Source organism: Eptatretus burgeri, chromosome 12 (genome assembly GCF_056783735.1).
Source record: "Eptatretus burgeri isolate ZD-2024b chromosome 12, Ebu_testis_v1, whole genome shotgun sequence".
Classification (NCBI taxonomy): Eukaryota; Metazoa; Chordata; class Myxini; order Myxiniformes; family Myxinidae; genus Eptatretus; species Eptatretus burgeri.
The window spans coordinates 22,807,040-22,831,723 of NC_140972.1; the positions used below are offsets into that span (position 1 = coordinate 22,807,040).

At 46.5% G+C, this 24,684-nt stretch overlaps 1 protein-coding gene across 8 annotated transcripts in view; it reads right to left on the reverse strand.

Annotated features, from left to right (window-relative positions):
• FANCI (FA complementation group I) overlaps window positions 1-24,684 on the reverse strand; it is a 202,576-nt gene that overhangs the window by 102,601 nt on the left and 75,291 nt on the right. For all 8 annotated transcript variants that reach the window (XM_085849819.1, XM_085849817.1, XM_085849818.1 and 5 more), the window contains 4 exons: window positions 16,639-16,731; window positions 16,168-16,304; window positions 10,637-10,817; window positions 9,635-9,722 (listed from right to left, as the gene is read on the reverse strand). In XM_085849819.1, the coding sequence (XP_085705945.1) occupies window positions 9,635-9,722; window positions 10,637-10,817; window positions 16,168-16,304; window positions 16,639-16,731 (499 nt within the window). The remainder of the gene's footprint in view (window positions 1-9,634; window positions 9,723-10,636; window positions 10,818-16,167; window positions 16,305-16,638; window positions 16,732-24,684) is intronic.

A 24,684-nucleotide genomic window follows, 5' to 3' on the forward strand; every position in this document is an offset into this window, starting at 1 on the left:
AAACGATGAGATTGGAAAATGAAGAGCAGGAGGAACAGTGGAAGAGAAAACAACAACTAATCGAGGTTGAAGTTAACCAATTGGAAGAGGAAGCAGAATTGGCGTCCACGGAGATTGAAAAACTCCGGAAGGAGAACGAAGAACTCAGGAAGTTCCGAGAGGAGGAACGACTCAAAAGGAGCCAGGAAGTACAGCAATACAATAATGTGGGACGTGTGACATCACCACAAGGAGGAACGTTAGTGGTGTGGGACTTAAATGACATCGCTTGACGGATGAAACAACGATTGGGGCGGGCCCTGATAAAGGAGACACAAATAAAAATGGAGATGAGGGAAGTAACAAAGGCAAAGAAGGAAATGAAAGTATTGCCAGAGACACGGGAGATAGAGAGTGAATTGGACGGGGTTAGTGACGAACACACACACACACACACACACACACACACACACACACACACACACACACACACACACACACACACACACACACACACACACACACACACACACACACACACACACACACACACACACACACACACACACACACACACACACACACAGGGGTAGTGGAGGACCATGGGGGGGGGGGAGCTGGCAGAATGTTTAGGGACCGGTGCGAGCAGCTGGATAGCCTCATTCAGGAACGGAGGGAGACGCTATTCTCCCTTGAAGCTGGTCACGACCAGGTGGGTCTGGTCGAGCTTTGCGAGGTTGAGGGGGTGAGTGCTGTGGACGGGTGCACGGAAAGCTTGGGGGTATAGAGGCCCCAGGAACCCGAGAGGTGACCCGATTCCCCAGTGTGATCGTCTCAGTGTGTGTGGTGCAAGGTGAGTGCGGTCCCGTGTGTGAGTGGTGTGGTTGCGAGTGTGCCGGAGTGCGTGCTTCCAAGCACACCGTGTGTGGATGAGGCACCGCGTGTGAGTGTCACCGCGTGTGCGAGTGAACGGCCGAGTGCAAGAGAGACCGTGTGTGTGAGAGAGCGATATGCAAGGGAGACGACGGTGGGCACGCGGGAACACACCACCGCATGTCCCAGTGTGAGTGTAATGGCACGGTGTGCGAGTCTCGTGGCACGCGGGAGTGCGATGGAGACGACGACGGCGATAGAGGGACAGGGGCCGGGTAGCGGTCGTAGCTGTAATGGGGACCGCGCCGGGTTTGCACGGCAGCGCGCTCGAGGTTCGGGCCATGCTTCGCACGAGGCCGCCATGTGCGCGCTTGCGGGAGTGAAACCCAGTCCGGAAACGCCAGCGGTGAATGTTGCCGATCCCACGGACGGACAAAAGGTAGGCAGGATACGGATTTGGACCGGACGGGTTCTCCACGTGAGCTTGTGTGAAGCTCCAATGGGCAGAGCACATGTTTGCGTGGGGAACCCCTCGAAACGCGAGGCTTGTTTTTTTTTGTAATGCGCAGGGAAACGTCATGGCTGCACGTATGGTTGGAATCCGGCAGGAGGGTGAATCCCTGCCGGATGGTGCCATCCAAGAAGGATGAGGGACGTGAACAGCTGCCATGACGTCACGTAAAAGAGCGCATGTTGCGAGTTTCCGCGGTGGTGCTGCGCGAGGAAAAAAAAGTTGAGAAAAGCAAGCCTCGCTTCGGGTGAACAGGATTCCCGGGCAAGGGGTAGAAGACCCCTTGGCTGGGCACAGGATGACACGAGTTAGGGGGAAGGGTTAGCTTAGCTGGACCGGTTTCATGGGGCAGGGGTAAGTCCTAATGGACCGTGGAATGGATTAGTTAGAGGGATTTTAGTGAGATTGAGTATGGGAAATGACACTTCGGGGACAGAGACAGACTTTATATGTGTAGAGGGGACATAGCTAAGCTACGTAGTGTTAAAAGGATGTGCTACTAGTTTAAGGGATGACGTGGGAGCACGAGTTAGTTTGGGGATGTAGTGAGCAGGTGGCAGAAATCAGCGATGTGTGAGTTGAAGAATTGCATGAAAACAGGTTGAGTGAGTGAGGCCAGCGGGTCTGAGTGAATGGAGTGATTGGGGAATGCATGGTGCAATGAGTGATTGGGGGGAGGAGTGATTCCCGCCCAAGGGACCCCGGGTCAGTGTGGAGTGAGTTAGCTGGGTTAGTTAAATTGACAAAATGGAGGTCGTTTTGTTGTTGGTGGGAAAGTAGGCTCGAAACCCGTTTGGAGGGGTGCAGGAGCCCTGTTGACGGGCTGGGAGCGTGGCTGCGAAAGGTGAGTATCGCTGAGTGGGTACCCCGGGCACCGGGCGAGTCGGCCGTGGTCGGCCAAGGGCCCATGGGGGGCCGGGATAGTGTAGTGGGCACGGGTGCTCCCGCATGATGTGGGGGCCCCGGGCGCCATTGGCCGGTGGGCAGTGCATTGGGCACGGGCACCCAGGGAAGGGGCCCGGGGCACCAGCCTGCCACGAGAGCGTTTCAGGGGAGTCGCCAGGGAGGGCACTCCCCCGGTGTTTAGGGAACTGGTTGGCTCGGAGGCAGTGTAGTGCCTGGGGGTGCCATCGTTGGAGAATCGGCAGAGGGTAGTGCCTGCCAAGGGACCACGCGTCCCAGCCATGAGACGTGTGAGGGCACGGACAGAAAATTGGGGGGCGAGGCCCGAAATTGCGAGGACACCAACACAGGCAACGGGGATCTTGGTTGTTCGAACCGATAGTTTAAGCGAGAGGCGCTTGTTGAAAGCCCCGGGGTAGTTTAAGAGTTAATGGTTAGGGTGGATTAGGAAGTGTACCCCTCTGCACCATCCATCCCTTCGCTCTCGTAGTGGGCCGCTGGACCCACTTTGGGTTAAGATCGCTGAAGTCTGTGGAGGCCATCCTGAGGCTTGAGTTGGGCCTCGACGCAGGACGCCAGCACTCCCTCATTCCCCTCCAGGAAGGGAACGTAGGGGTTGGGAGTAGGCTCGGTGACGAGATAGGTTAGCCGAACAGAGACGAAAAAGGGGGTTAGGGGACGAATTTATAGTGGGGAAGTAAAAAATAAAAATAAAAAGCAAAAAAATAAGTTGGGGCTAAATTGGGTTTTGACAAGTTAAGGGAGTGGGTAGGTACAGAGACAGGCAAAGGCGATAGGTGGGAGGGAAACAGGTAGGTGGGTCCGAGCCCACCTTCTGTGTGGCCAGCACCACCGCACTCCTTCCACCGACCTACACTGCACGGCGAGAGGCCGGCCAACTTCGTCTGCTGGCTGTTGTTTTGCTGCGAGGCCTGTAGCGGCCGGATCGTCTGCAGCTGTTTTCTGCAAGGCCTGTGCCGGTCGGATCGTCTGCCGGCTGCGTTTGCCTGCAGCGGCCCTGTTCTGCCGGCTTTGTTTGCCTGTCCACCTTTGCCATGCCATGCCGACTGCCCACGTTTACCATCCCCCGTTCTGTTTTGATTTGCCCCCCCCCGCCCCCTTGTTCATTGCCATGCGCACCAGGATCGACGCAAAAATTTGCAAGGACTGTCCTGTTGGCAGCTACAACATGGGCCTGCAGTGGCAGCCCATGCACCGTGTTGCATCTATCCACCGTTCACTGTGCCGCAAGGACTGCCCTGTAGGCAGCCGCACCAGGAGACTGCATTTGCGCAGCTCATGCGCCGTTGTTCGCTGCGTCCCTGTTAAAAGGGGGAGGTCCTGGACTGCGTGTGTGCAGCCGGGCACATTCCCTGTCATCTGCATTGCCTGAGCCAGAGACTGCATGCGAGCAGCCTTGCTCCCTGCTAACTGCTTTTCTCCCTGCAGAGTCCATTGATCTTGGGCCATGGTTTAGTGTAAATTATAAGGTTAAGATGTATTGTACATACGAGTGCGCCACCGGCATGTCTGTCTGGCGCCGGCAATATTATTTAAGTCGTCTGAGTGAGTGTGTTTGTTAGTTAATTACTCAGCCCTCAGGTTATTTATTTTGGGGACACGAATGGACGAAATGTCGCACTCAGGGATCCGAAGGTAAAACGGATTAGGGGAGAACTACACATGATGGCACAGGACAATTTGACGACTCGGGACGAGTCTGTAAAAAGGGGAAGGGGTAGTGTTACGGCTGTGGAAATTCGCATTACACCATAAAGGGTCCTCAGGTGAGATATATCGGTAAGTTCATGTGTAGTTAGCCCAAACCCGTTGTATAGAGGGAATATATGTGATCCATTCGGGCTACGATTCTTCAGTTAGTCGTTTTTCTTTTGCTGTCGTTAATTTGGTGCAAGAACAACAACGAACATCGCCACAACCAACATCTCAACGATCACGCCATTCACTCGACGACGCCACCTTCCACAACTACGCCACCACATCTTCGTCACTCGCCATTCAACGAGCACCGTGCGGTCACGATCTCCGCGGGACGGGAGAAACTGTGCGGAGTGGCAGATTGAATATCTCCCGCCCAAAACGCCCGCGCTTTGGCATGGGGGAGGTGCGATTTGAGCCAGAGATCAAAGGTGAAAAAGGTGGGGGCCTGAATTTGGGGGAATAATTCCCTGGCCCCGAGCCAAAACTGACTTTCCTCTCGTCCCCCGCACGGCGCGGGGAGGGGGGAACGAGAGGGCACGCCCCTTTTTGGGAAGCTTCCAGAAGGGAGGTGGAGCCAGAAACAGGGCGGGGCAAAGGGCGGAGCTCCACCCTTCAAAAGGGCGTGGGCGTAGAGGGTGTGTGTGTGTGCATCGGATCGCCCTGGGAGAAGCTCGAAACTAGGAGAGGTCCCAGACTGTCGGAGCAAGGATCGTACTGTGTGTGCATCGGATCGCCCTGGGAGAAGCTCGAAACTAGGAGAGGCTCGAGACTGTCAGACCAAGGATCGTACTGTGTGTGCATCGTCCGTTCTGTTCGTGGTTCGGTTGAGCACGGGGCTTCTCAAGCCAGTCGGTGCAGTCCGTGGACGGAGCGCCTGCCATTCCCCACCCCGTCCGCACCGAGATAGCGGCGAAACCCGGTCCAGTACCCCCAAAAACCCCATCCGAGCTGTCGGGCGGACGACGCGAGCTACGCCCGGCACGAGCTCGGTGCGCCACGCCGGAGGGACTCGAGGCTGCGGTCGCCAAGGCTGGACGACGCGCCCAGGGAAGTCGCGACTTCTTTTCTTTTGGGGTTTTTGTGTAAATGTCTGTGGGTGGCGCCAGTCTGTGAAGTAAAACTGTGTAAGTGTTGCCGTGTGCAAGTCCTATTCAGTTGTAGATCTGCGTTCGTGCATTGCTTTTGATTTCTTTCCCACTGCATACGTGTGTTTCTTTGGTTTTATTGTATTCCCGTGTATTGCTTTTGGTGTATTACTGTATTATACGTGCCTTCCGTGCTGCCGTGTGGTGCAGAATAAATGTGCTTGTCCAATTGTTCCCGCTTTGCTTCGTCTCCTTCTTTTAATGGACTCTCCATCCTGCATCACGTAAGGGATTCGTAGTGGGTTTCAACATCCTGGTAATTAATCGGAACAGTCAAGGCCGTCGATAACTCCGCTCGGTTAGCCCTGAAATACGGAACGAACCGCTTAAGCGGTTCGTGTCCGGAGTCGGCCTGTGGCGTGGTCCCATCCCTCGGCAGATTACGCGTGCGAGTACCATAGGTATATCGACTTTCGGCGATTTACCCTATCTCACGCGGGTGGACTGCGGACTGGGTGGTGGTGGTGGTGGGGTTAAACCCCCACCCCTGACTGGTTTCTGGCGGTAGTCCCAGGAGGGTCATGACTGAATTGTCCATCCGGTGGGCGACGCGGTCGTGACTCGAGTTACGTAGCCGATCGCACGCCGGCGGGCGCGAATTCGCAACAATATATATATATATATATATATATATATATATATATATATATATATATATATATATATATATATATATATATATATATATATATATATATATATATATATACACATATATATATATATATATATTTTTTTTTTTTTTTACATGTTTAGTACCTCCACCACCAAAGATGAAGGAGGTATGTTTTCACCCCTTTATGTGTGTTTCTTTATGTGCAGGATATCTCAAAAAGTTTTGGACGATCCGGATGAAATTTTGTGGACAGCTTGGGTGTGTGACAAGGACGAACTGATCAGATTTTGGTGAAGATCTGGATCCGACTACGAGAATATTTTAAGTGATTCTTCACCATTGAGAGATCAGGCTAAACTGATATATAGCACGATATCTCAAAAGGTTGTGGACGGATTCGGATGAAACTTGATGGACAGGTTGGGTGTGTGGCAAGGACGAATTGATTCGATTTTGGTGAAGATACTAATTCGGATTTGGAGAAGAGAATTATTTAATTTTTTAAGTGATTCTTCACCATTGAGAGATAGGGCCAAAATGATATGGTACTGTATAGCATGATATTTCAAAAATGTATTGGGCCCAATATGTTCTTGTGGATCAGGCATTACGTGGCGGAGGAACGCGCTCTCCCGAGTTATATTTTTTTGAACCCCCCTTCCTCGATATTTTCTTGAAGCCCAGGAAAAAGCCCCCTTTTTCAATTGGCCTTTGGTTTCCACGATCATGGTTCTATCATGGCATTTTGTAGGAACCTAACTCCTGCGATATTTGAGGGTTGACTGTAAAGGGATAAAAAGTAAGACAGGGTGGTTTTCCACCTTTCACACCACTGAGGCCTCATTCGATGAAAATAGTTTGTGGTTCATTTTTATTGTTCAGTTTTCCAAAGAAATGCTTCCAATATTCAATGCAATTTCAAATTTATTATTCAGCAGATAAAGTAAATCCACGGTATCTGTAAGTTTGCAATTGGTTCTGCTGAACTTGTCTTTTCTATTTGTAAGATTCAATATGTTGAAGAGATCATCGATAGTTTTCCATGGTTTTCAGATGTTAACTCTGTCTGCCTCGAAGGGCTGGTGATGCAAGCAAAGCAATTTTTCCAAGACTAGCAAAGAACCCGTCCATCAATTACCCCCACTTCTATGATGTATATGGCGTATTTATTATGATGTGTATAATGGCTTCCACCAAGTGGTCCTGCGCAATACATATTTACTGAGAAAATTGGAGCATCACCCCATCCTAAACCACTTTGGTGCTAATTTTTTTTTTACCACATAAAACCCTTCCGTGTACCCTGGAAGTACAACCACCAGTATTCAAATTATTCCATCCAGCGGTTCAGGATTGAATAAAACTTATATACTCTCAGAGATGGGGAATCCCCCGCCATTGAATGAAAAAGGTCATACATATGCCAGATCACGAGGGAGGTGAATTGGAAACAAGACACCATTTGCTCAACATCTCGAAAAAGTTCCCCAGGGGTGAAGAACGTAATAACCCAAAATAATTGAAATCAGATAAGCGTTTTTCCATTTATGACAAAAAACTTTTTTTTCAAGATGGCCACCCCAGTCAGCCATCTTGGATCCGGCCACACCCAAAATCAATAGGGTTCTTCCTTTTCAGGTGGTACATGTGTGACCCAAATTTGAAATCGATATGGCGAACAGTTTATGAGTTATCACACTCACAGCTATAAATGTTGACGGACAGACGGACAGACGGCCGGACAACAATATCCCCCTTCCGCCACGCGGCGGGGGATAAAAACACAATCACAAACAAATTGCAAAGAAGTAAAACACCATTCATTTACACAAATCTTGACTCAGACATGCAGAAAGAAAGCAAATCTATGTAAACACAAAAATTTATCTTACCTGGATGGTGTTACACTAATGTCTTTTGCATGGCCAAGGTGCAGGTGCATAAATCAAGACAAGGATGAAAAAGGCCATGCTGTACATGTCATTTTGTCATTATTTGTTTGTCGTCATTAATCCGGTATTACTGTAATATTAGCAGGGACCAAAGGAACATTTGCAAAATGTGACTTTAAGGCTTCAACCCCCCCCCCCCACCCCAACCCCCCTCCCTCCTTTAAACCCTCACAACTCCAAGTCCTCATCCTCCCCTTCCAAACCCAAAGGGGTCAATCCCCCACTTACTCCCAAGCCTTGAAACCTTCTTCCCAACAAAACTACTCAGCCACCCCCCTCCCAATCGAAAATACTCACCCCTCTCCACCCCCCAAAGCCTCAACCTCCCGCTCCCACAATTCTGTCCCATCTTCTCACCTCCTACCCCTTCACACCACCAAGTCCTCAACCTCCACCTCCCAACCTTAAGGCATCAATCCCCCCTCCCCCACTCCAAGCCATCAATCCCCCTCCCCACCCCCCAAAGCCTCAACCTCCACCTCTCAACCGTAAGGCATCAATTCCCCCTACCCCCACTCCAAGCCGTCAATCCCCTCCCCACCCCACAGCTCCTTAACCCCCCCCCAACCTTGTCCCATATTTGCTCTCCATACCCCAGCCTCCCCAACTCCACACAATTCCAAGTCCTCCCAAACCTAAGGCACCAATCACCTTCTCACCACTACCCCCTCCCCCTCACCAAAAGTCCTCAACCTCCCAATTCCACTCCCCTCTCACAACCCCAACAGTCCACCCCTCCTCACCCTCCTCCCATTCCTAAAAGCAAATGGGCATACCCACACCAAAACAGCAGAATATTTAACCCTTTCCCCTCCCCTATCATGCTATTGCCAACTTCATAGAAACCATGATCAAAACAGCTCCGACATGTCATGGTCCGTCACAGTCGCCTGTGCAACTCAATCCGAGATGTGCAGAAAAGATGTGACCATGAGCAAGATAATTGTGCCAATAAACAACCCAAAACAAACTATCTTCTTCCTGATGCATATATGCACATCATTAGAAGTAAATAATGACCTTGGAAAAAGACCTTTAAAATGAGATGCTTCAGCCCTGCTTGAGAGGATGGCACATAGCTATTTTGGCAGTATATAAGGCAACAGACGACTGCCTCGATCACTGAGGCCTATCTTCAGAAGGCCCATGGTGCGTATCGGCATCCTTTCAACTGTGGTTTTGGCAGTTTTACACTGAAGGGAAAACTTAGAGGGAGGGCATAGCAATTGTGCATGGTAATTGGGAAGATGAGAGCTCTGAAGATGTCTTTGGCTTTGCAAAACAGTAAGCACCAACATGGTGGTGATATGATTTTTCATCAGGTTTAAATTGTGAGCAGTCAGGCAAGCTGTCCAACGAATAGGTGGAACGAAATGTTATACACAGACAGACGGACAAGAGCATTATTGTGTAGATTACTGCAATTCAACAAAAAATGAACATCTTTATTGATGTCAACATTTTTTACATGGTATGTTCATACTTCACAATTTGATAGCTACCTCGACTTGTTTATGTAGGCTACTTCTGTTTTGTAAGCTGTCATTTGACAAGAACAGTGCAGAGGGAGAAGTTAAATGGGGTATGCTCTGCAATCATGAAAAGAACACCAAAGTGAAAGTAGAAAATAGAATTTGACACTAAAGTAATAGAATAGATTCAATTTATGATCCTGCATTGAACAATGGTTAAACAACTGAGCAATTAATCATGACAAACTAGTTTTGAAAATTTGGTGTGCTTTTGAAGACCGAACTGATAAAACCCAAAGTTGATGACACATTTATGTATTTTTTGAAATACAACAGCTCCATTTTGGTGCTTCAGAATTTTGGTGCATTTTGGTGCTTCAGAAGGCCCATGGTGCCGATACGCACCATGGGCCTTCTGAACAAAATCTGTGAGAATATAGAGAAAATGAAATTTTCTATACCCAGGTATTGTCGGATTGGTGATGAAGCCTTTGTGACAACTCGGTTCAAAAGTTGTTCGAGGATTTCACTTCTCATGGTTTCATGGGCCTGCAAATGGAAAGTTTGGAGAAATTAACGAAGTTAAAAAAGATCAGGTAAATGAAAATATTATTGTATTTTTCTCAAGCATATCTAAATTTCATCGTTCCAATAGTTCACTCTTGACAAATTCACTTGGCCTATACTTGTCACCCATACTGTGTCACCCTGCATACTTGTCGAATGCAACAACAGGCACCATCTTTCATTCCCCATACAGTCAGACCTCAGAATGATTTACAACCCTCAATTTTTCTTTCCACCTAAAACCTACAGCAATTTAGGAGCCAGATTAACAGACTTCTCTTAACTTTCCTCTTGCTTCCATAGTTTGGTATTCCTTATTGTTGCAGGAGGCCACTTAAGTGACGATGGACTTGGCCACTCAACTGCAATTAGCCATAAAAAAAAAGAACCTCACAGTGAAGCTTGTACATTACATGCAGAGATGGAGTTGGCCTCTGACACTACCATCTGAGCATGTCGATTATTGCATAAATCCATAATCTCATCATGTCCTTGCAATTCATGAAAAAATACACAATTATGTCTCAAAGTTGTTATACTTAATGAAATATATGACAAGTTCCAGGAGCTTTATCTCACTGTAAAGAAATTTTTAAAAACCGACAAGGTAGAGAATGCACAACACCAAGCCAATGACAATTTTGAACCTTGGATCATAGCATCATGACAAAAATAAAATAGGCAAGTTCTGATGACAACAAACAAAACAAGCCAATGCCAACAAAACTGCAATGAAAGTCACAATGTAAATGAAGATGACAATTCTGAAATACTCTTTACAGTATTGTCATTTTTCCTTCATTCTTTAGATTCAAAACCAAAACTTGACATAAGTGTTCAAATATTATGCCTGTTTTAACTCAGTGAGGACAATGAATAAACCGTAGACCTCACACCTTAAAAGTTTCCAAAAGAATCTTTGCTCCAAGTGCACAAGCCAGCTGGTTGATAGTCTGAAAAGGACTGCCCGTAGCTTCAGAAACTCTCCCACCAGGACCAGACTTTTGTCCAAATGAGTCAAGAAGAACAAATCCAAGATGAAACAATCCTTGGGTGACATGGTCCCAGCCCAATGTGCTGGATGGAATGGTACAGAAGAGGTGGCAAGGTGTAAAGTTAAAGAGCAGGTTGCAGGTCACCAAACATGTTCTGAAAATTTATCAATTTTGATTGATTATATGTGTGCATTATGATTATATGTGCATTAAATAGTTCGATGTAAACGATTGTGGTTGCCTAACTATTGGGAAAATTAATGAAATTTAACTCCGAAGTTGTTATTTCTTGAGGCTGTTGAAAAAAACAGCCACGTGCCATATATGGATGTTGACGTCACGTTCTCCAAAACAAAGCGACGCTCACTTGCTCATTGAAGAAGTGTCCAGTCCAGCAGGCCGTTCTTTCACTTTTTTTGAGCTTGAAACTGTCTATATTATCCTTTTTTATTTTGAATTATTGTAGAACAAAGTTATTTGGAAATTTGAACATCATGCCTCGTACGTGTGTCATCATGTTTTGCGAAAATGGCTGGAAAATGGGTAATAGCTCCCACTGATTCCCGAAGGAATCAAACATTCGCCGGCAGTGGATAAGATTTGTACAAACAAAACGGGCGAATTTTCCCCCAAAGAAAACGGGTAAAGAGGACCCTTTGGATAGACTTGTCATTTGTGGTGACAATTTCACAGCCGAGGATTACGAAGGCATAAACACATCTGATCACTACTCTGTGAATACGAGTTGTTGGTTGACAAGTTCTCCAGATACTGTTCTGTCACAGAATCAATTGTTGAGTTTAAGTGAGAAAAACCTTGAAATGTATTCTTAAAGAGTACATGGAAAAACACAAAAATAAACTTTCTGAAAAACACAAGCATGAAAAAATTTCTCAACAAATCAACTTATTGTTGATTAAATTACTTTTTTTAACAGCATCAGCAAATTGGGCAATTTCATTTCAATTGTAAAAAATTGATCAATTTTCCACCTTTTTTTTCTAAATTTGGTAAAATATTTCCCAATGAGGCTAAACATGTTTTGGTATTTATGTGCCACAACAGTCTCTTGAAAGTTGGGGTTTGTTCTAACTGTTCACTTTCGCTGGGGCCAAGCTTAGCTGTCAGAAAGACTTCAACGCCAAGGCTACGGTGTATAATATATTTGGGTCCATTATTGATTCATTCTATTTCTGACTCTCGAGTGACCAGAGGGTTAAAAATTATTATATCAAGTCACAGACGAATCAAACTTTACATTATTTTATGCATCGAACAAGAAAATGAAAATCTAAACCAATCTGTCTGGTGGAGTCTGTTAGTGTGAACTCCCGGGCAGTCAGTCCTACCACTTGTACACGAAATAGGCCGTTTTCTGGCACTTGCAAGTGGCTCAAATTTATATGTCTTGGGGCCAGAAACTCCATCGTATAAATTCCCATCATCCTCCAACTCGTCCTCGGCGATATCGGAATGAAAACACTCAATTTCATCGCCGCTGAAATCACTCTCTGATTCACATCTCGCCATTGTTCACACGCTGTTTCCGAATGTTCACGAAGTTTTCGGAGAACGTGACATCATAGCACCTTGGGTAAATTCCGGTCTGTTTTTCGATCACTGACAAAAGTTTTGACTTAAAAGTTAATTTTAGCATATTTTGAGTTTCAAATGTAAGAAAATAATTGCCCAACGATTATTAATGTGATTACAACCTTCGAATCACGCGAAGTCATCAGTGACCCAAAACCTGCTCTTTGAAATACAATGATCGTTAACAAAAAAGGTTCGATCAAATGCTGTTTCAAAGCAGTTCTCAAGGTGTTAAAACATTATAACTACGTAAAAAAAAACACGACGGCGGCACCCAATAGAGCACATACCTCCACCAGGGTGAACAGTTTACGTTTTGTATCCCAATGAAAGGCCGGATCTGAGTCTGGACCGTAACCAAAATCGAATCATCTTGCTCTTGTCACGCACCCAACTCATCCACCAAGTTTTGTCATAACTCGTCTACATCTTTTTGAAATATCGTGCTACACAGTTTTTGAATACATCTCTCAATGGTGAAGGTCAGGTATGGGAGCATGTGCCAGAACAGCGCTTCGCTGCATCCACTTTCCGCCGGTACTCCAGGGGCCTCCGTCTGGCCATCCCACAGGCAGATGCCAGGCCCATCCCCATCTCCTTGAGATGATGGTCAACCTGCTGCAACCACGAGGCACGTGGTCGGCCCACTGACCTCCTCCACTCATGAGACTCCCTCGCTGAGAGAATCTGGTGAGCAGGATCAGCGTCAGGAAAACGAGCCACATGTCCATACAGCCGCAACTGACGCTCACGGACTATGCAGGTAACAAATCTCATCCGAGTCTCTCTCAGCAACCGCTCATTGGACACAAAATCCGACCAGCGATAGCCAAGGATTCTCCGAAGAGACCTGGTACCAAAGGAATTAAGTCTCCGTCTCAGATCCTTGGTCAGGGTCCAAGTCTCGCATCCATAGAGCAAGACTGGAAGTACCAAGGACCTGAAGACTCGGACTTTCGTCCTCCCGCACAGGTACCGGCAGCGCCACACCCCATGATCCAGTGAATCCATGACTCCCCAGGCCCGACCCAGACGTCTGTTGACCTCTGACTCGCAGCCAGCAGAGACATGAATATCACTGCCAAGGTAAGTGAATCTCTCCACGACCTCAACATCCTCACCACAAACAGACACAGACAGGACAGCAGCATCCAAGATGTCACCGAAAGCCTGGATCTTAGTTTTGACCCAAGAAACCCGTAATCCCAATGGCTCCGACTCCTCATTCAGCACTCGAGGGCCCCAAAAAGGATGTCTAAAGTCTCCGCAAAGATGACTGCATCATCTGCAAAATCAAGGTCCGAGATCTTGACATTCCCAAACGATGCACCGCAGCTTGATCTCTCCGACATCCTTCCTAAAATCCAGTCCATACAAGTGCTGAAAAGTGTGGGGGCCAGTACACACTCCTGACAAACTCCAGTAACAACTGGAAATAAGTCAGAGATGGTACCACCACACTTCACAGCACTCTCAGTACCAGAGTAGAGTTCAGACATCAGATCGATCAGTTTTGGTAGCACCCCTCGAAGACCAAGAATCCTCCAGAGGACATCCCGATTCACTGAATCGAATGCTTTACAGAGATCAACATAGGCTGCAAGCAGCCTCTGCCGAAACTCTCGTCTGCGTTCGGTGAGGACACGAAGGGCAAGGATACGGTTAATCGTTGACCTCTTTGGTGTAAAGCCTGACTGCTCTGGACGCTGGTGCTTAAGCAGATGGTGGCGAACCCTATCAAGAATTATCCGAGCAAAGACCTTGCCCGGCACTGAGAGCAGCGTCACCCCTCGGTAGTTGTTGCAGTCTTGGCGATCACCCTTCCCTTTCCAGAGAGGGACAACAAGGCTCCTCTTCCAGTCAGTTGGGATGATGCCTGTGTTCCAGGCAGAGCACAAAACTGCATGCAACGACACGAGTGCAGCACTTCCACCAGCCTTGAGAAGTTCAGCATGGATGCCACAGATCCCTGGAGCTTTGCCCCGTTTCAACTGGTTCACCGCAGCCCGTGTTTCCACAAGCAAATGTGGACCACAGTTGATTGGAGGGTCAGCAACAGGGATTGTAACACCCTTGACGTCCAACTCGACGGCTGGGGGATCAGCCTGGTACAACCGCTCAAAGTAACCGGCCCAGCGGGCGTTCACTTCAGACTCCTCTGTCAAGAGCCTACCACTCTCTGCTCGAACTGCAGTGCTACGAGGGATGGGCTTGAATGAACGCAATGCGCGAATTCCCTGTAAGCGGGACGAGAATCACCTGTCCACAGGTGATTCTTTACCCCCTCACAGATTCCTCGCACATAGGCCTCCTTGTCCACCTTCAGTGCACGTAGAGTTTTACACCTCAGCTCCCTGAACAACTCAGCTCTGCCATTGAGCCTGGCCCTGCGACTCTGGTCAATGGTATCCAGTGTCCCTTGAGAGACAAAATTCTTCTTTGCCCAGCGGTGAGCTCCAAGACATCCACCGGAAACATCAAGGACGGTGGTCTTGAAGGCACTCCACAACTCTTCAGGACCCCCCAAAGCACCCAGACCCCCCAAGTGTCCACTCAGCCTGCTCCTCAGCTACTCTCTCATCCTTGAGCTTGCCAACATCTAGCCTAGGCTGTGATGGTACCATTCTCCAGGATTTAAGGTGCAGCTTTAGAGTTGCTACAACAAGCCTGTGGTCAGTATTGAGGAACTAAGCACTCCGGTAGACCCTGCAGTTCTAGATCATCCTCCAGCAACCGTCAACGAGGACATGGTCAATCTCCTTTGCTGCACCGCCAGCGTTGGAATACCAAGTCCAGCGATGAGCTTGTGGGCGCTGAAACCATGAACCTGCCACCCTAAGTCCATGACTTCTTGCAAAGTCAAGGAACTTAGTGCTATTCTGGTTCATAGTTCCTGAACCATGGGGACCAACACACACCTCATAACCATCCCTATCAGTTCCAGTCGATGCATTGAAATCCCCCAAGACTAGAAGTGTATCTCGTCTGGGGCACTGATCAACCACAGACTCGAGCGTGGCGTCGAATGCGTCCTTCACGGTGAGATCACTCGCCTCAGTCGGAGCATAAACAGAGACCAGGGAAATGACACCGAAGGAGTGACGAATCCTTAATCTCATAATACGCTCGTTGACCGGTGTTACCTCAATTATCATTGGGGTCAGCTTATTGGACACAGCTACAGCAACTCCTTGGGTATGGTAACCATCAGAGCGACCAGACCAATGGTAGGTGTAACCACCCACCATTATCTCGCCGCAATCCGGTCTCCGAACCTCAGAGAGAGCTGCAATCCCGATGTCCAAACGCTTGATGAAGAACGATGTCCAAATGGTGAAGAATCACTTGAAATTGTATTTTCAAAATTCTCACATCTGGATCTTCACCAAAATCGAATGATTTCATCGTTCTACAACTTTTTACAACATCGTTTTTTTTTTCGTTCTACAACTCAATGGTGGAGAATCGCTTAAATTCTCGAATCCGGATCTTCACCAAAATCTAATCAGTTCGTCACCCACCCAACCTTTCCACCAAATTCCGTCCGAATCCATCCTAGCTTTATGCGATATCCTGCTCACAGACAAACAGACAGGGGTGAAAACATAGCCTCCATCCACCTTCGGTGGCATAGATAATAAAATAAGTCAAATAAATAACAACAAATGCAACTTTAATCTAGTTTAAAAGAAAAAATGACCAGAGCAAAACAGAAACTTTAAACCCTGGAAAGTTAATGAGCAAATTGGTTTTCATCGGCACGGTTTTACTTATAGCTGCTCGAGCAACAGCAAGAGCACCGAATGAGCCTGTTGCACTTTGCTCAAGGTGGCCCACACCTGTTCTGCACAGTCTCTACAATGACCTCAGAGATCTGGCACTCTTCAGGAATGAGGTCTTGAATTAGACGGGATGTTCGCTGCATCTGCAAATCCTTTAGGCTCTTCACAATTGTAATTTTCATGAAATCGTAGATCTAAAACAGATAAGAATAGTCAATTGTTCATGGTCCAACCTTCCCAAACATAGATGTGTAATAATAAAATTAAAAAAAACCAAGGTACAATCAATACTACATTACACTGATGACAAAAATGTAGTGTGTGTGTGTGTGTGTGTGTGTGTGTGTGTGTGTGTGTGTGTGTGTGTGTGTGTGTGTGTGTGTGTGTGTGTGTGTGTGTGTGTGTGTGTGTGTGTGTGTGTGTGTGTGTGTGTGTGTGTGTGTGTGTGTGTGTGTGTGTGTGTGTGTGTGTGTGTGTGTGTGTGTGTGTGTGTGTGTGTGTGTGTGTGTGTGTGTGTGTGTGTAATACCTGCTCCTCAAATCTTTGAATCCGGGCAACCGACATGGCGAGTGCAATTTGGAATGGACAAAGCACTTTCCCAGCTTCTCCCACCTGTCGACTCTGTAAAATAATATTGTTCACAGACATTTGTATTCCGAGGTTGCTCTGGCTATCGTCATTTGATCAGTCATGCTATTTTGATAAAATGGGGTTTCCAAAAAAGTTCTACAAACAAGATGCAATTGTCCAAGACACGTCGACATTTTATTTTGTTTTTCATAATAAGAAGATATAATGTCTGATGGGATAGTGCAGAGGTTGCACATTTAACTTTGGGTTGTCAAATGCAGGCTCCATTCTTGGTCAAAATTTAAGCAGTACAACTGATGAATCACAAGTACGACATTGTGTCAAAAATTATCTGTCCCTCGGATGGACATTAAGCTGGGTGTACTCTCTGCTAGAATTATTTGGTGCACATTAATGATCAGACAGTGTCTCAACAAAACATAAGATTTATCACTTGCACCCTGGCCAGATTCCAAACTCCTGTCCTAACCTACCAGGGTATTGGAGAATGTGGCTGCACAATCACAGCCCTGAGAGAATTGTGCACACAGTGCACACCTCGAGGACGAAATTGTAACTGGTCCTAGTCCAATGTACATACAAACAAAAAACGAGAACGGCACGCTTTGATGTCGCGACGTCGACAGATATGCATCAACCCACATTATTACATCATCTTGCATACATGCATGTACCAAGTTTGATTTAAATCCTTTCAGCTGTTCTCAAATATCACATTTTCATCTGACATGACCTCTGACCTCTTGACCCCATAATAGAATCAATTTATGTATGGGACATTTTCACAAAAGCGGGTCAGGTAACGGTAAAGACTGTCCGATAATTTTTATCAAGCATATATTGCCCAGTCAGTGCAGAGGCCTGATGGTGATCCTGCGTTGCTGACATCATTTGAACATTTTTCTAGGCCTTATAAGGGGTTCAGGCACTATTTCGACAATGTCAAAGAAAGTTGATTTTTTAGTTTGTTCTTTACCGTTACCAGACCCGCTTTTGTGAAAATGTCCCATATACAGTACATCATTATACATACTTGTACCAAGTATGACTTTGATCCCTTCAGCCATTCTTAAGTTATCGCAGTAATGAAAACCTATCATGGACTCTGACTTTTCACCTCTTGATGCTGTCATCTAATGAGTTTGTCTTTGCATCATACTGTAAACTTATACAAAGTTTGGTCAAAATCCCATCACTGGTTCACAAGTTGGCACGGTAACATAATTTTGACTGAACATGAACTCTGACCTTTGACCCCAAAAACTAATGAGTTAATCTTTACATCATTATACATACTTTTATCAAGTTTGATAAAAATGCAATCCATCCATCCATCCATCCATTGGGCCCATACTCTGTGCAGCGTGTTGGTGTCTTGGCTACTGAGTACAATCCTGGACAGGTCGCCACTCCGACACAGGATACCAGTGAGCGGGCACTCATTTTGCCGACCTCGGAAGGATAACGGGCAGAGTCAACCCCACCTGGTGTAAATTCAACAGCTGAGTGAGATTTGAACTCAGGATCCGAGGATCCCAAGCCCACCACCCGAACCATTAAGCCAACACCAGGCATATAAAATGCAATCACTGGTTCACAAATTAATACAGTAACAGCATTTTTACCAAACTCTGACCTGAGACCTCTTGCCTCCAAAATCTAATCAGTATATATTTGCATAATTATTCATACTTGCATAAAGTTTGACTTTGATCCCTTCGGCCGTTCTGAAGTTATCGCGTTTCCGAAAACCGATGCACGGATGCACGGATGGACGGACAACCTAAAAACATAATGCCTTTGGCGACTTCGTCGGTGTAAGCACAAAAATAAAGGGATACATAATTGGGGAATTTTTTTTGGGGGGGGGTTCATTAAATATGCTTTACAATGAGGAAAAAAAAATGTTGGTCATCTTGGACTATTGTATCAGGTCAGGTCAGGTCAGGGATGGGAGCATGCGCCAGAGCAGCGCGTCGCTGCGTCCACTTTCCGCCAGTACTCCCCAGAATTCAGTCCATACAAGTGCTGAAAAAGGTGGGGGACACTACACCCCTGACGAACTCCAGAAACAACTGGAAATAAGTCAGCGATGGTACCACCACATCTCACAGCACTCTCAGTTCCAGAGTAGAGTTCAGACATCAGATCGATCAGTTTTGGTGGCACCCCACGAAGACCAACAATCCTCCAGAGGACATCCCGATTCACTGAATCGAACGCTTTACAGAGATCAACATAAGCAGCAAGCAGCCCCTGCCGAAACTCTTGTCTGCATTCGGTGAGGAGCAAGGATATGGTCAACCGTTGACCTCTTTGGTGTAAAGCCCGATTGATCTGGACGGTGGTGCTCAAGCAGATGGTGGTGAACCCTATCAAGAATTATCCGAGCAAAGACCTTGCCCGGCACTGAGAGCAGCGTCACACCTCGGTAGTTGTTGCAGTCTTGGCGATCACCCTTCCCTTTCCAGAGAGGGACAACAAGGCCCCTCTTCCAGTCAGTTGGGATGATGCCTGTGTTCCAGACAGAGCACAGAACTGCATGCAACGACATGAGTGCAGCATTTCCACCAGCCTTGAGAAGTTCAACATGGATGCCACAGATCCCTGGAGCATTACCCCATTTCAACCGGTTCACCGCAGCCTGTGTTTCCACAAGTGAAGGTGGACCACAGTTGATTGGGTCAGCAACAGTTATTGTAACATCCCTGACATCCAACTCTACAGCTGGTGGATCAGCCTGGAACAACCACTCAAAGTAACCGGCCCAGCGGACCTTCACTTCGGACTCCTCTGACAAGAGCCTACCACCCTCTGCAGTACACCGAGGGATGGGCTTGGAGGAACGCAATGCGCAAATTCCCCTGTAAGCAGGACGAGAATCACTTTACCACAGGTGATGCTCAACCCCCTCAGATTCCTCGCACATGGGCCTACTTGTCAACCCTTAGCGCACGTACAGTTTTACGCCTCAGCACCCTGAACAGGTCAGCTCTACCATTCAGCCTGGCCCTGCGACTGGTCAATGGTATCCAGTGTCCCTTGAGACAAAATTATTCTTTGCCCTATGATGAGATCCAAGACATCCACTGGCAACATCAAGGACGGTGGTCTTGAAGGCACTCCACAACTCTTCAGGACCTCCCAAAGCACCCAGACCCCCCAAATCTCCACTCAGCCTGTTCGCAAACTCCTCAGCTACCTTCTCATCCTTGAGCTTGCCAACATCCAGCCAAGGCTGGGATGGTACCATTCTCCTGAATTTATGGTGCAACTCAAGAGTTGCAACAACAAGCCGGAGGTCAGTATGGAGGAACTGAGCACTCCGCTGGAGGATGATCGAGAACTGCAGGGTCTCCCGACCATCTACGAGGACATGGTCAATATCCTTTGCCACACTGCCAGCGTTGGAATACCAAGTCCAGCAACGAGCCTATGGGTGCTGAAACCATGAACCAGCCACCCGAAGTCCATGACTTCTTGCAAAGTCAAGGAACTCAGTGCTACAGTATTCAGGTTCACAGTTCCAGACCCATTGGGACCAACACACATCTCATAACCATCCCTATCAGTTCCAGTTGATGCATTGAAATCCCCCAAGACGAGAAGTGTATCTCATCTGGGGCACTGATCAACCACAGACTCGAGTGTGACATAGAATGCATCCTTCACGGTGAGATAATTTGCCTCAGTCGGAGCATAAACAGAGACCAGGGAAATGACACCCAAGGAGTGAAGAATCCTTCGTTTCATAATACGCTCGTTGACCGGTGTTACCTCAATTATCATTGGAGTCAGCTTATTGGAAAGAGCTACAGCAACTCCTTGGGCATGGTAACCATCAGAGCGACAAGACCAATAGTACGTGTAACCACCCGCCATGATCTCGCAGCAATCCGGTCTCCGAACCTCAGAGAGTGCTGCAATTACAGATGTCCAAACGCTTGAGCTCAGATGATAACAGAGACAGGTGATCATCCTCTCTTCGGGATAGGACATTCCAGGCACCCACCCGAAGGGACCGCCTCAGGTTAACCCAAGGAGACCGCCGTCTGGTGGACGACACCTCAGCACCACTCCGACACTCCCGCAATCTGACCCGGGGATGTTACCCCGTGGTTTCCCTCCTATCATCAAAGATTGGGGGTTCCGAAGGCTTTGCCCGAATTCCGTAATCTGGTGAGCTGCCCTGTGAAGGGAAGCTGCACAGGAGGTACTCCCACGGAGTGGGTTTTCAGATTTCTTTGCGTTTTTGTGTTTTGCGGAATGAAGGGTTTTATGGTGGCAGGAGTGCAAATCCTGCCACCAACCTCCGAATAAGAAGTAACCCAACTGCACCAGGACGTCCGCAGACACAGTTGGGCACTAGATTTGAATGGCCGTTGGCTCACAAGGAGCTCCTCGGCCCTTTGACAGGTTTTGTTTTTAATCCCGCTGGGTGTCCATATCCAAACACCCTCCTCACCAGAAAACCTGGTGCGGGAGACAGTTTAATTGCCAACAACCGGACCATGAAACAAGTTCGTACAGGTTTACATGATACCTGTAGCAGGTCACAGATCTGATCTGGCCTGGCCACAACGTTTTTGGTGGCACCCCACGAAGACCAAGATCTTAAGTTATCGTGTTTCCGAAAACCTATCACGGATGCACGGACGGACGGACAATCTAAAAACATAATGCCTCTGGCGACTTCGTCAGTGGAAGCACAAAAATAAAGGTATACATAATTGGGGGAATTTTATTTTTTTGGGGTGGGGGGGGGGGTTCATTAAATATGCTTTACACTGAGGAAAAAAAAAATGTTGGTCATCTTGGACTATTGTATCTTGTTCCGAGGACATTTGAACACCCCTCATTTTCATCTGCATTGATTCACTGTACGGCATGTCGTTTGCCGAAAAAACAAACTAGAGCACAGTCTCGCCTCGCACACTCATTCGAAACAAAAATACCATCGTTAACTGAACACGCCACTATTATGGCCTATATACCCACATCATCCATGCACCCTATTATGTCACATACATTGCCATTATCTGAAGCTTTATCAATTGTTAACCCACACGCGCGAAACATATATCAGAAACACATGCCGTGTTTAACCATAGTTTTACCAACAGGAGTTTTCTTTGGACCCAGGGCAAATATTTTGATGTGTTACTTCTATATTGGTTACCTCTACCACCGGAGGTGAAGGATGATATGTTTTCACCCCTTTCTGTCTGTTTGCTTGTGTGCAGGATATCTCTAAAAGTTGTGGACGGATCCGGATGAAATTTTGTGGACAGGTTGGGTGTGTGACAAGGCCGAAATGATGAGATTTTGGTGAAGATCCAGATCCGGCTACTATAATTTTTGATGCGATTCTTCACCATTGAGAGATAGGGCCAAAAAACGATATGTAGCACGATATCTCAAAAAGTTCTGGACAGATTCGGAAGAAACTCCGTATACACATTGGATGTATGACAAGAATGAATTGATTCAAATTTGGTGAAAATCCAGATCCGGATCTGGATACGAGAATTATGTGATTATTAAAGTGATTCTTCACCATTTAGAAATGGGGCCAAAAACGATATAAAGCATGATATTTCAAAAATGTATTGGCTACAATATGTTCTTGTGGATCAGGCATTGCAAGGCGGAGGTATGCGCTCCACCGAGTGCCCTTCTCATTTAACAATGCATTTCACATTTTATTAGTTTGTTTACCTATATGTTCCGATAATAAACATATATTACGTTTTAAAGAGCAGGTTGCAGGTCACCAAACATGTTCTGAAAATTTATCAATATGATTATATGTGCATTAAATAGTTCGATGCAAACTATTGTGGTTGCCTAACTATTGGGAAAATTAATGAAATTTAACTCCGAAGTTATTTCTCGAGGCCGTTGAAAAAAAACAGCCGTGTGCCCATATATGGATAGTGACGTCACGTTCTCCAAAAGAAAGCGGCGCTCACTCGCTCATTGAAGTGTCCAGTTCAGCAGGCCGTTCTTTCGCTTATTTTGAGCTTGCAACTGTTTATATTATCCTTTTTTATTTTGAATTATTGTAGAATAAAGTTATTTGGATATTTGTGCATCATGCCTCGTACGTGCGTCGTCATGTTTTGCGAAAATGGCTGGAAAACGGGTAATCGCTCCCACCGATTCCCAAAGGAATCAAACATTCGCCGGCAGTGGATAAGATTTGTACAAACAAAACAGGCGAATTTTACCCCCAAAGAAAACGGGTAAAGAGGACCCTTTGGATAGACTTGTCATTTGTGGTGACCATTTCACAGCCAAGGATTACGAAGGGAACGCAATGAGTGAGCTCGGTTTCAAAACAAGCGTGACGCTGTGCCCACCATTCAGCCTTCTCCTCCTCAGCTGGCTCCTGCTTCATCTCTCAAGGATTGGGGCATTGTGTTTATCGATAAATGCGCAGAAGAAATCGAGAAATTATGAGAATAGAGTAAGTCATCACGAACCGGAAATCTGTACGTTGTAACCCGTAATGGGGAACGCGGCTGAGAATCTCTTCCCCATCGGCCACGCCATCATCACTTTCGCTGGGGTCAAGCTCAGCTGTCAGAAAGACTTCAACACCAAGGGTCCATTATATTTGGGCCCATTATTGATTCATTCTATTTCTGACTCTTGAGTGACTAGAGGGTTGGTGGTGGTCGTATGGCAGCATAGCTGCCGGGGTAGCTATCATTTCTTGAAGCGCGACTGTGTCGCTGATGCAGTGCCCCTCTACCAGTACACATACTGGAACTGGTACTCATTTCGCTGACCTCGGAAGGATGACAGGCTGAGTCAACCCCCTGGTGTATTAATTCAGCGGCCGACGAGGCTTGAGCTCAGGACCCGAGGATCCCAAGCCACCACCCTAACCACTGAGCCAACACCAGGCTACTAAAGGGTTAAAAAAAATTATTATATCAAGTCACAGACGAATCAAACTTTACATTATTTTATGCATCGAACAAGAAAATGAAAATCTACAAACCAATCTGTCTGGTGGAGTCTGTCAGTGTGAACTGCCGGGCAGTCAGTCCTGCCACTTGTACACGAAATAGGCCGTTTTCTGGCAATTGCAAGTGGCTCAAATTTATATGGCTCAGGGCCAGAAACTCCATAGTATAGATTCCCATCATCCTCCGACTCGTCCTCGGCAATATCGGAATGAACACACTCAATTTCATCGCCGCTGAAATCACTCTCCGATTCGCATCTCGCCATTGTTCATACGCCATTTCCGAATGTTCACGAAGTTTTCGGAGAACGTGACATCATAGCATCTTTGGTAACTTCCGGTCTGTTTTTCGATCACCGAGAAAAGTTTTGACTTAAAAGTTAATTTTAGCATATTTTGAGTTTCAAATGTAAGAAAATAAATACCCCATGTTTATTAATGTGATTACAACCTTCGAATCATGCGAAGTCATCAGCGACCCAAAACCTGCTCTTTCAGATCCCACCTTGCTGCAAAGATTTACAAGCAAATCCATTCTGGGGTCCAAAAAGACCCTAGTTGTTTTTGTTCATTTTTTTCCATATACGAATACCTCATGTGATATTTGTATCAAGCAAGTCCTCCAATCTTTTTTTATGCTTATGTTTGTTTACTTCATCACTAAAACATCATCCAATTAAAATAATTATGTTTCCTCATTGATGTGAAACTTCATCAGAATGAATGAAGTTTAGTGCTTCTGAGTTAGGGTCATAAAAGTCCCCCAGTTGGTCAGTTAATTTTAGATTATATATTTATTTTTCTTGTTTGTTGATTTTATCAATAAAACACCATGTTTAGTCATTGATGTGAAACTTTGGCAGATTTAGTGAAATTGAACGATTTTGAGTTGTCGTCTGAAAAGATCCCATTTGGTAAGATTATGTTGTAAAATATGTAGGTAGAACGAGAGTTAAGGGAAATTGGGGTGTTATTCACTTATTCCTACATGCAGATTTGTTTAATAC